At 47.4% G+C, this 12,954-nt stretch overlaps 1 protein-coding gene across 2 annotated transcripts in view; it reads left to right on the forward strand.

Moving 5' to 3' along the window:
* The first annotated feature begins 730 nt into the window (after positions 1-730).
* Positions 731-12,954, forward strand: part of uba2 (ubiquitin-like modifier activating enzyme 2) — a 31,114-nt gene continuing 18,890 nt past the window's right edge. The window contains exons 1-6 of one of the 2 annotated variants that reach the window (XM_078400696.1): positions 731-941; positions 5,097-5,180; positions 5,451-5,521; positions 9,414-9,478; positions 10,705-10,805; positions 12,367-12,488. In XM_078400696.1, coding sequence (XP_078256822.1) covers positions 804-941; positions 5,097-5,180; positions 5,451-5,521; positions 9,414-9,478; positions 10,705-10,805; positions 12,367-12,488 — 581 coding nt within the window. In that variant the 5' untranslated portion in view covers positions 731-803. The remainder of the gene's footprint in view (positions 942-5,096; positions 5,181-5,450; positions 5,522-9,413; positions 9,479-10,704; positions 10,806-12,366; positions 12,489-12,954) is intronic. The other variant, XM_078400695.1, reaches the window with a different exon arrangement.

The following is a 12,954-nucleotide window of genomic DNA, read 5'->3' on the forward strand; positions in this document are numbered from 1 at the left end:
GATGGACAGAAGAAACAAAAGCTGGAAATCATGTACCACCGGATTCAGGAGCAGCTTCTCTCCCACTGTTATCAGACAACTGAAAGGTCCTTCCGGAATCTAGGGTGTAGTCCCGATGTCCCAACCTACCTTCACTGCGGACCTTGTACTTTTCTTTCTGCGACTGTGACTTCAAGTCTTTAACACTATTCTGCACGCTGGTATTTTTCTCTTTATGATACGCATTGTACTTGTACATGGGTACAATTTAGCCATACACAGTCATGATTTGACTCAATAGCACACAAAGCTTTTCACAGTATCTCGGTGCACGGGACAATAAACTAGCAACAAAGGGCAGAGCGGGCTCGCCCCTTAATCCCAGTGACATTATATAGACCAGATGTCTTGGGTACTCGCTCCCTCTGCACGGTCATTCTGTTCCTCGTCAGGACTCTCGCTCCAGCTTTCCGCAAAGTGCAACGAAATGTCCGAATGCCCATATCGCGGGTGTTGGGTGAACCAGCTGCCGGGATCGGCAGGATGCTCGGTGGCTGGAGGACCCGTCACCACTGCCAACGGGAGGCGGTGCCCGCGGTAGCTGGAGTACCCGCTGCCGATACCGGCAGGAGGTGTGGTGACTGGAGAATTCGCTTGCCAGCAGGTGGCGCGATGGCCGGAGGACTCTGCCGGTACCGGCAGGAGGCGCGGTGGCTGGAGGACCCGCCGCCGCTGCCGGCAGGAGGCGATGCCCGCGGAGGCAGCCGGAACCCTCGGCTTTCCCCGGCAAGCGCTGCCCGTGTCTGGGCCTTGGGCTGTTGAAGATGGCGCTGGTCGGGCCGGTCTCCCGCGCTCTGGCCGAGCGGCTGTCCCGCTGCCGGCTGCTGGTGGTGGGCGCCGGCGGCATCGGCTGCGAGCTCCTCAAAAATCTGGTGCTCGCCGGCTTCAGGGACATCGAGGTGGTAAGCGGGGGACGCGGGGCGGCTCCGGGGGCGGGGAGGCCAGGCCAGGCTCGGCGTGAGGCGCCGGCGGGCACCGGGATCAGGGCCTCTCCTGGCTTCGGGCTGGGGCGTGGGCAGCAGGAGTGGAGCGGCCCAGGGAGTGGGAGGGGAGGCGAGGCTTGGGTCTGCCCCGGCCCTAATCGCGGTGGGGGGTCGTGGGTCTGGGGTGTGTATATGGGACCATGGGCTGGGTAGATGGGGAGATTAGATCCGCACCTCGGCTGATGTAGAAGGGTCGGGGAGAGATCTTCTGGGAATGGGGAGGTTTCGTAGGATATGGGCCAAATGCGGGGCGGCTCCGGGGTAGTGTCGTTTAGATGGGGCATCTTGATCGGCATCGGTAACTTGGATTGAAGGGCCTGTTTTCATGCTGTGTGACTCGGTTGAACTCTGGGTCAGGATGCATCTTTGCCACGATTTGGGTCAGGATCCTTTAGGCTGGAGGGTTGTGCGTTTTGGGGTGGGGTGGGTGAGCAGTGGGTTCGATGCTGAGGGTTGAATGGAGGAGCTGAAGGCCGGGCCATTTCTTTACTTATATATATATATATATATATAGTATAAGAAAATAACTGCAGATGCTGGTACAAATCGGGGGTATTTATTCACAAAATGCTGGAGTAACTCAGCAGGTTAGGCAGCATCTCGGGAGAGAAGGAATGGGTGACGTTTCACTTCCCAGTGAAGTGCCTATTAGAGTCATAGAATCGTACAGCACGGAAGCAAGCCCTTCGGCCGAACTCGTTCATGTCGACAAGATGTTCCAACCAAAATAATCCCGTTTGGCCCACCTTCCTCTGAACCTTTCATATCCACCGTTGTGTTGTGAAAAACAATAATCAACAAATGCTCCGCAAGAGTCCTTGAAGAGCACGGTTTACGTGTTTAAATATGTTTAGTGAAAACAGTTCCTGGGCAGAAGGCTGACCTCCTCTGCTCTTCAAAGGGTAGCCATAAGAATCCTACAGTTCACGTCAAAGGGGAGATCAGAAAACAACAGGAAGGACGGTTTCAGAAGGAAGTCACAAAGGGAAACAGGGAGTGTGTTAGGGAAGGGATGGACATCAGCCTAGGGGGGCTGGAGAGGAAGAAGAGGGTCGCGGCAGACAGTGAAGTGCTACATCAAGTAATTATTAAAATGGAGGATATATTAGATTCCTTGGTGGGCATAATGGTGGAAATATCCGCAGGATCTTACAACATGTATTCCAGAGGTAGGGCAAGAGATTTCTGGGTCTCTGACAGATTTTAAATCTTTTGTGGGACCTCGGGATATGTGAAGGATTTTGGAAGATGGCAACATAATTAAATAAGATGCTTAAATCAAAAAGAGACAAAGGTGCTGGAGCAACTCAGTGTGTCAAGCAGCACCTCTGGAGAGCATGGATGGGTGACATTTCGGGTCAAGACCCTTCTTTGGACAAGATGCTTACTTGACTTCATTAGCCTGGCTATATATTATAAAAACAGGGACTTAATAAAACGTTGGTTAAGCCAGACTATAGAAAAGACACTGGAGAGGATGAAGAAGAGATTCAGTGGGATGTTACCTGGGATGGAGCGTTTCTGTTCAGAGGAGGACTGTGTTTGTTTTCCTTGAAGCAGAAGAGGCTGAGAGAGGATCTGATTTGAGATGTGCGCAATTGTGATGGGCATAGGTAGGGTGGGTGGTTGCATGTTTTACATGTGAGAGGCCATGGGATAAGTAGTTTAGATGGGATTTGAGGAAGATGTTTTTTCACCCAGAGGGTGTTTGTGAGTGGGTACATTCAGAGGCACTCCGGTGTATATAAATTCTTTATTAGCAGATCATTGGCAGTACAGATGCTGGCTACCGTTACCTCCAGCTCTCAGGATAGTCTCCTAACTAGCAGTGCTAACACCAGGATAACACAGTACAAAACCCGGCCTGGATTATGGACAGTAAAACCAGACATGGATCTACATCCTCCTTCTTAAGCATAAGCCCCGAAACTAGATAAGAGCATATAAAGCCACCACAATATGAAAAAAAACTACAGCTTACCGACATCCTAATATAAGGGTTGAAAACAGCAACTACGACAAACGCTAATCAGAGGAGGATACAAATTGAGTAAGATAAATGTAAGGAAACGGTAAGGACTGTAATTAATCAGAGTCCATAATAAGTGCCTAGCCACAGTCTTGGTACTTGGGATTGGGCTTACAGACCCGTCCTGCACGAGTACGATACAGGCCCTCCGCTGTACCCGTTGTAGGTGGCAGCACCGTAGGTGGTGGTTCAAAACGGCACTGGTCTCGCAACAGCCTTTTGCACAGGAGACTGCACCGGTGAGGTCACGGGTGACTGTAGAGGCGATTTTATGGGTGATTCCATCACCGGCACCAGCGACACCTTTGTTGGTGTAAAGACCAGCTTGCGGTCTGCTAATGCCTGGCCTCCATCGGTCTATAACCTACCATCTGTGACCTCCGTGTAGCCATGCGGATGCTGCTGAGATGGCACCGGCTCATTCACCAGTAGAAGGTGTTTTCTGTTCCGCCGGTAGGTTCCTCCTTCTGATTGGACAAGATAGGACCGCGGCTCCTGGCAGGTTCCACTAACTACGCCCAGACGATCATGACCATTCTGGGTCTGACCCTCCGACAGAGGCTGGAGAGGATGGCTAGACCTGTCGTAGTACGCCTTCTGGATCTGCCGTTTATGTTGCAGATGAGCCTGAACAGATTGGGGCTCGTGAACACGGGGCTGCAGCAGGTGTCTTGAAACAGGAAGGGTGGTATGAGTTTGTCTGGATATCAGACGTTGGGTCGACGAACCCAACACCGGGTCACGTGAAACGTTACGGAGATTGTGGAGGTCCAGGAATACATCGGACCCGGCTCCTCTGGATCTCTCCATGACTTGTTTGGCATTACGGACAGCCCTCTCGGTTAGCCCGTTTGACTGTGGATACTCCGGGCTGCTGGTGATGTGTTTAAAATACCAGCGCGTAGCAAAGTCCTTGAAACACTGACTGGTAAATTGACCGGCATTATCCGACATGAGGGTGTGAGGAGACCCATGGACCGAGAAATGTCTTGCCAGTTTTTGAATTATCGCCGCTGAGGAAATTGTGCGGTGATTGCCACGCCACTCAAAAATGTCAGTGGCCACAGAGGACCAGGGTAAATCAGGAACCGGGTGCAGCAAAAGTGATTCCCTTTGCTGATGTGGGGCCAAGCTGTTACATACTGCACATGATTGCACCCTCCTCGAAGGTGCGCCAACGTTCACCGATGTTGCCGTCAAAGACAAGTGGATCAGGCTTCCGAAAAGATTCAGCCATGGTTGGAGACGTCAAAAGTCTTGAGGAAACAAATGGTGGTGATTCAAAAAGCTAAATTACGGCCACTTCTGACACCATGTTTGTGAGTGGGTACATTCAGAGTATGTAAGTTCTTTATTAGCAGATCATTGGCAGAACAGACGCTGGCTACCGTTACCTCCAGCTCTCAGGATAGTCTCCTAACTAGCAGTGCTAACTCCAGGATAACGCAGTACAAAACCCGGCCTGGATTATGGGCCGGATGCACAACAGTAAAACCAGACATGGATCTACAGAGGGTGTTTGGAATCTGCGACAACTGCCTGAGGGGTGGTGGAGGGTATTGAGCACTCAAAGCCACTGGTAAACAAGATGAGCGTAAATGGGTACGTGGTGGTTGGCATGGCATTGGTGGGCCAAAAGCATGTTTCCAAGCTGTGTGACTATTAACTCAAAGGTATTTATTCACAAAAAGCTGGAGTAACTCAGCAGGTCAGGCAGCATCTCGGGAGAGAAGGAATGGGTGACGTTTCGGGTCGAGACCCTTCCATCAGTCTGAGGAAGGGTCTCGACCCGAAACGTCACCCATTCCTTCTCTCCCGAGATGCTGCCTGACCTGCTGAGTTACTCGAGCATTTTGTGAATAAATACCAGCATCTGCAGTTATTTTCTTATACTATTTGACTATTAACTCATGTGGATAGCCTGAATGACCTCCATGTAGTCAATTTTGTGGTGAAGAAACCATTTAAATCAAAGATTTTATTTAACACCTGCACCATCTTTGGAACCGACAAAACGTTGTCTCTCTCCATCTTTACGCCTCTAGGTTGATTTGGATACGATTGACGTCAGCAACCTCAACCGGCAGTTTCTGTTCCAAAAGAAACATGTTGGAAAGTCAAAAGCTCAGGTAAGATTTGCCATCATCTTTAAGATTATGAGACCCAGGTGAGACTACATTTTGAGCACTGTATAGTTCTGGCTGCCCATCTATAGGAAGGCGGTCATTAAGTGGGAAAGGGTGCAGAGGAGATTTACCAGAATGTTACTGGATCTTGAGTTATGGCGATAGGCTGGGAGTTTTTTCGGCACGGACAAATTAGGCTGAAGGGTCTGTTTCCACGTTGAATAACTCTGACTCTTAAAGACTCTTTAAGACCTGTATTTATTTGGTTTGCAGGTGGCTAAGGAGAGTGCCCAACAGTTCTGTCCTGAGGCTAAGATTACTGCTTATCACGACAGCATCATGAAGTAAGTCGCATTTTTCTGGGTAAGCAACAATTGGAGTTAAGGAATGAAAATCAAGCAACAAACAGCAGATGCTGCAAATCTGAAATAAAAACAGCTGGTCAGACAAAATCTGTCAAGAGAGGAACAGTCAACTTTCAGGTCGAGACCCATCATCAGAACTGGAGAAAAGAGAAAAATATGTTTTCTCTTTCCAGAGATGTTGCCAGACCTGCTTGTGTTTCCAGCACTTTTTGTCTCTTATACCAATGATTAGGCTCCTGAGCTACACGAGAAAGAGAAGAATGTTCGTAAATCTGAACGGTGTAACTGTGCTTTTTGCTCCAGTACCTCACTGCTTCTCTCTTAGATCAAGGTAGCCGTTCTCACTCTCCCACTGAGAGAAAGAAGTATGTGGTGCCATATGTAACTTTCAGAACACCCCAAAGCTTTGCATCCAAGGAAGGTTTTTACAGTGAGGTTTCTGCTTACTAACCTGCTTCCCACTGCAGTAATATAAAAAGAAAGAGCTGTTTTCTTGCAAAGTATTGGTTTAAGGATTAATATTAAGGGAAATAGACGCTGAGCAGAATTTCATGTGTGGGAACTATGTAATTCTTTGTTTTATCTGAAACCCTCCTATAGGGCAACACAGGTTGTTGGCCTGAGTTTTGTGTTCGGGTATTAACCGTATGGATGTTTATGTTCAATGGGTGATAGTGGCACTAAATAGATGAGTGTCTTTATTAATGCAGTTGCTTTCTGGAACGTCCTGGTCCAGTAGTCGCATTGCACAGCCTATTTATTATCAGCAATTAACAGACACTTTAGACAGGTACATGGATAGGAAAGGTTTAGAGGGATATGGGCCAAATGCAGGCAAATGGGACTAGCTGAGGTGGGGCATTTTGGTCGGCATGGACAAGTTGGGCTGAAGGACTGGTTTCCATGCTGTATGACTCGATGAGTCTGTGTGTGCCAACACTGATGATTTGCTATGCCCTGCAATCACCACTGTAATTCCAGTCTCCTGGAGATCCTTCCCCGTTCGTATTGTTGGAGTGAATCTTCACCTTAATTGCAATCGAAAAAGGCAACTCCCACCTTTTTTTTCATGCTCTGTGGATGGGCGTCATCAACAATGCCATTATTTATTGCCCATCCCTAATTACTCTCAAATATCGGTGGGTCAGAATCACGCCTGGGTCAGGTGGAGAAGGAGGCTGATTGCTGTCCTTGACAGAGATTAGTGAACTGCATGGTTTGATAACGGTCTGGTAGTTCCGTGGGTACGGTTTCTGGATCTAACTTTTTTCTTTTTCCTTCTAGGTTTATTTAAAGTAAATGTAACTTAACTTTAAATGTTAACAGCTGCTGTGTTGTAATTCAAGCCCACGTTTCTGGATGAATGGTCCAGATCTCTGGCTGCCAGTCTAGCAACTAAACGACCACTAAATTAATTTCCACATATCTTGACTCCATCCTATCCCCCTGGTCCAATGCCTCCCTACCTATGTCCAAGACACCTCACACACGCTTCGTCTTTTCAATGACTTCCGTTTTCCAGGCCCTCACATCCTCATCTTTACTATGGATGTCCAGTCACTCTACACCTCCATCCCCCACCAAGAAGGTCTTGAAGCCCTCCGTTTCTTCCTCAACTGCAGAACCAGCCAATTTCCGTCTATTAAAACTCTCCTCCACCTAGCAGAACTGGTCCTGACCCTCAACAACTCCTTCGACTCCTCCCAATCCTCCAAATCCAAGGCGTAACCATGGGCACTCGCATGGGCCCCAGCTATGCCTGCCTCTTTGTAGGGTACGTGGAGCAATCACTGTTCCAGGCGTACACTGGCCCTATCTCCGAACTCTACCTCCCCCACATTGACGACTGCAGAACTCACTGACTTCAACTTCATGACCAATTTCCATCCTGCACTCAAGTTCACTTGGACTGTCTCCGACATCTCCCTACCGTTTCTAGTTCTCACTGACTCCATCACAGGAGACAGACTATTGACCGACATCTACTACAAACCCACTGACTCCCATAGCTTTCTAGACAGTACTTCTTCCCACCCTGCTTCCTGTAAAGACTCTATCCCCTACTCTCAATTCCTCTGTCTACACTGCATCTGTGCCCAGGATGAGGTTTTCCATACCAGGGCATCAGAGATGTCCTCAATCTTTAGGAAATGAGGGTTCCCCTCTTCCATTATAGATGAGGTTCTTACTAGGGTCTCAATATCCCGCAGCGCCGCTCTTGCTATCCCTCCTCCCATTCGTAACAAGGACATTGTCCCCCTTGTCCTCACCTTCCACCCCCATCAGCCGTCGCATACAGCATATAATCCTCCAACATTTTTGCCACCTCCAACGGGATCCCACTATTGGCCACATCTTCCCATCTCCACCTCTTTCTGCTTTCCACAAAGACTGCATCTCCCTGGTCAACTCATCCCTTCCCACCCAAACCACCCGTTCCCTAGGTACTTTCCCCTGCAACTGCAGGAGATGCAACACCTGTCCCTTTACCTCCCCCCTCGACTCCATCCAAGGACCCCAACAGTCTTTTCAGGTGAGGCAGAGGTTCACTTGCACCTCCTCCAACCTTCATCAACTGTGCTGCTGTTCCAGGTGTGAACTCCAATACATCAGCAAGACCAAGCGCAGGCTCGGCGATTGTTTCGCTGAATACCTTCGCTCAGTCCGCCTTAGCCTACCTGATCTCCTGGTTGCTCAGCTCTTTAACTCCCCCTCCCATTCCCAATCTGACCTTTCTGTCCTGGGCCCCCTCCATAGTCAGAGTGAGGCCCAGTGCAAATTGGAGGAACGGCACCTCATATTTCGCTTGGTTAGCTTACACCCCAGCGGTATGAACATTGACTTCTCTAACTTCAAATAGGCTTTGCTTTCATTCTCTCTCTCTCCATCCCCTCCCAGTTCCCCAGTTCTCCCACCAGTCTTACTGTCTCCGACTACATTCTATCTCTCTCCTGCCCTCTCTCCTGATGCTCAGTCTGAAGAAGTGTCTTGATTCAAAACGTCAGCCCTTCCTTCTCTCCAGAGATGCTGCCTGTCCCACTGAGTTACTCCAGCATTTTGTGTCTATCTTCGACTATACTCACTATTCCCTTCCCAAAGGCATCTAGGTGTGGGCGATTAAGGCTGATTCCAAAATACAAATCAAAAGTGCTCAAAATACTTAGCATGTCAGGCAGCATCTGTGGAGAAAGAAATAGAGTTCTGATGTAAGCTAATCAACCTAAAACTTGAACTTTATTTATTTTCCAACTGTTTTCTCCTGAACGTTACCCTCTTCAGTCAGAGGGTGGTGAATCTGTGGAATTCATTGCCACAGACGGCAGCAGAGGCCGTCCATGGGTATTTTAAAGTTGGAGATTGACAGATTCTTGATTAGTAAGGGTGTCGGGTTCTGGGGAGAAGGCAGGAGAATGGGGTTAATAGGGAAAGATAGGTCAGCCATGATTGAATGGCGATTGAATGGGCTGAATGGCCTAATTCTGCTCCTAGAACTTATGCACACATTGCTTATTGAGTATTTCAGGCCTGTTCTGTTTTGCATTTCAGACTTGCGGCGTCTGAAATCATCTGCCCATGTTGTTTCCATCTCAACTATGAATGACCATCGTAGTATAGTGATACGGGTTAAAACAGAACCCAAACCAGATTGTTTTCCTAAATGCATTCCAACTGAACCAACAAATTCTCTTAGAACTCACTTAGTGATTAATCAAATAATAATAATCATTAAAAAATTGTCAGAAACAGATGTTTGTGAATATTGAGACACACAGAATTTAATATGAAAAAAACATTCACGTTAAACTCATAGTGTGATTTTGTTTTTATTTCTACTAACCGATTTTTAAAAATCATTTGTTTTTCTTTGCAGCCCAGATTATAATGTGGAATTCTTCAGACAGTTTACGCTTGTGATGAATGCTCTAGATAACAGAGGTAAGGATTCCCGGGCCTTGTGCTCTACTAGTTTTAAGACAAATAAATTTGACCGATATCTAGATAGGAAAGGTTTAGAGGGATGTGGGTCAATGCAGGCAAATGGGACCATGCCATCTTGGTCAGCATGGGCAAGGTGGGTCGAAGGGCCTGCTTTCGAGCTGTACAGCTCGATGATAAAGTTATGGATGCTAAGCAGAGTCGTTAATTTAGGTATGTGGGATTTTCTTTCTTAAATGTAATTTGACTGCACAAATGCTGAAATTCTAAGTACATTGCAATCACCATAGCATCAGGGAGCGGTCTGTCAGCCTGTCTGGGGAATTTTACAGCTAATTAGATCATTACTGATCTGTGCCATATCCCATTCACCTGCCATTGTCTTCATTTCCATTTGCTTACCTTGCCAACAGCCATATATTAATCATAATTGGTCAATTCATAATCTGTTCTTGTGAAGTTAAGAGAATGTTGGTCAGGACACCAGGGAAAATTCTCCTGCATTTCTTAGAACACCATGAGACATACGCGCAGAAATGGGCCATTGAGTCTACTCTGCCATTCAATCATGGCTGATCTATTTTTCCCTCTCAACCCCATTCTCCTGCCTTCTCCGGGTAACATTTGATGCCCTTACTATTACAGAAGCTATCAATCTCCACTTTAAAAATACCAAATGACTTGATATCCACTACCATCTGTGGCAAAGAATGCCACAGATTCACCACTCCGAAACTTGCCAAGGAAGGTATATGTCCAACTGAGAGAACATAATAGAAAACAAATAGGCCATTCAGCCTTGTCACCTACATTCCAATGGTAGATTAATTGACCGCTGTAGTTCGCCCCTAATGTTATTCTGGGGGAGCTCATGAGATTGGAGGGAATCTATGTTACAGAGGCTATTGTATGGGTGATGAGATTGTTCTGTGAGATAGAATGAATTTGATGGGCCAAATATCATAAAGCAGCACCTGTGGAGGGAATGAACAGACAATGTTTTGGGTCGGGACCCTTCAGACTCAGATTTGTAGGAGAATGAAGAAGGGTCCTGGAGGGAGTGTCACCTGTCCATTCCCTCCACAGACGCTGCCTGCCCCGCTGAGTTCCTCCAGCACCATGTGGTTTGCTCAAGATTCCAGTGTCTGCCATCTCTTGTGTCTCTGGAAGCAGCCTGGTTGTGTTTGCAGATCCCTGATGAGATGAGGTTGTTTTCTGTTTTTCAGCTGCCCGGAACCACGTGAATAGAATGTGTTTGGCTGCTGACATTCCTCTGATAGAGAGCGGTACTGCTGGGTACCTTGGCCAAGTCACTGTCATCAAAAAGGTACTATGTGTGGCTTGCGTTTTGTAACAGTCGGTGTATCAGTCAAAAAACTCCTCTGATAACCCATCACGAAATGTTGCCTCTGATTGGCATATGAGGATGTTGCTAGATCTAGAGTGCTTGATCTACAGGGAGTAGTTGGGCAGGCTAGGACTTTATTCCTTGGAGCACAGAATGATGAGGAGCAATTTTATAGAGGCGTATCAGATCATGGTGGGAATAGATAGGGTGCATGCATAGAGTCATTTACCCAGGATAGGAGAATCAAGAACTAGAAGGCATAGTTTTATGGTGAGAGGGGATGGATTTAATAGGCAACTTCTTCCACACAGAGGGTGGTGGATATATGGAACAAGCTGCCAGATAAGGTAGCTGGGGCAGGTACTATAACAACATTTAATAGACATTTGGACGGGTATATAGATAGGAAAGGTTTAGAAGGATATGGGCCAAACTGGATATGGGACCTAGCCTAGAATGGGCATCTTGGTCCGCATGGATGAGTTGGGCTGAAGGGCCTTGTTTCTGTGCTGTATGACTGACTCTGTGAGTAAAGACAACCCTTCATTATCTGGTACCAGCAATAGTAACTCACATGAGTATTGGTTGAGTGAAGTTAGATGCTGATGAGCTGGTAAGTTAGCTGTGCATCTTTGCAGCAAGTTTCACTGGTTGGTGATTAGTTGGTGGAGTCATCCTCTAACCCAATGAATGGACAGTAGCACTTAGTCGACAATTCATCAGGTTAGAAAAAAAGCAAAGTTGCTGGAGGAATTCAGCAGGTCAGTCAGCATCTGTGGAAGGAATGGACATGCGATGTTTTACATTGGGATCCTTCCCCATCTGACTCATCTGCTAATCAACCCTTCCTCACCTGTAACCACCTATCACTTGCCAGGCTTTGCCCCACCATACCTCTCTTTCAGCTTTCTACTTCATCTGAAGAAGGGTCCCGACCTGAAATGTCACCTGTCCATGTCCTCCAGAGATGTTGCCCGACCCGCTGAGTTCCTCCAACACTTTGTGTTTTGCTCATGATACTATCATCTGCAGGTCCTTGAGTCTCCTTTAATCGGGTTAAGTTCAGCTAAATCAAATGCCCCCTTACCAGTAAGTGGGTTGAGTTTAGACTAAGTCCTTTCATTATCCTGTATCTGTACACCGTGGACGGCTCGATTGTAATCATGTGTAGTGTTTCCGCTGACTGGAAAACACGCAACAAAAAGCTTTTCACTGTTCCTTGGTACACATGATAATAAGCTAAACTAACTAACTAACTGTGGGCGAAGATCTAAATTGGTCTCAACCATGCTATCTCAGCCTCTAAAAAATCTCAGCGATTTAATGAACAAAAACACTGTTGTAACTTGACTGGCCCCACAGTTAATACCCTTGTATGTCAGGGTCTCGCCTGCACCTCTTTGTCAGTACTGTTGCTTTCCTCCAGTGTTGTACACTAGTTTTCATTTTCGGACAACAGTGGAGGCAGGTTGAGTAAGAGTTTGGGATCTGATCTGATACTGGGGATATTAAACCGTTGTTGTTAATTGTCTTTGCGCAGGGCGTAACGGAATGCTACGAGTGCCAGCCTAAACCGACACAGAAAACATTCCCAGGCTGCACAATCCGAAACACTCCTTCAGAACCCATCCACTGCATCGTGTGGGCCAAGTACCTGTTCAAGTAAGCAGCAGTGGTGTGTGGGTTACTGCAATGGTTCTGTGCTAGTGGTGACCATGCTGGGGGGGGTGGGTTCTTCTCTCGGAGACAAAGCTCTATGATGTTGAGGGAGGCTGTGGTGCGGCAGGGAATGTACATGTGGCAACTGGATCAGCACACGTGTTCCCAACGCGAGTGTGGCAGATGATGGATTAGCAATCCCTCAGTCCCATCAATTAGTAATCCATCAAATGATAGATTAGCTGATAGATTAGCAATCCATCCATCCCAGCAGCAAAACCAAGCTTGCAATTTGTGGCGGGCGTCATGTACAAGGACTGCGAAGACTGGTGGGTTGCTGCAGTTATCCAATGGTTTCACCAACCCTTTCATTTTCACACATTGTCTCTGCTCCATCGCTATTCTTAAGCTATGATTCTTTCTTACCACTGGGCAGCCAGGGCCGGGAATCATTACATGCAGCAATGTC

The sequence above is a fragment of the Rhinoraja longicauda genome, chromosome 6 (genome assembly GCF_053455715.1).
Source record: "Rhinoraja longicauda isolate Sanriku21f chromosome 6, sRhiLon1.1, whole genome shotgun sequence".
Classification (NCBI taxonomy): Eukaryota; Metazoa; Chordata; class Chondrichthyes; order Rajiformes; family Arhynchobatidae; genus Rhinoraja; species Rhinoraja longicauda.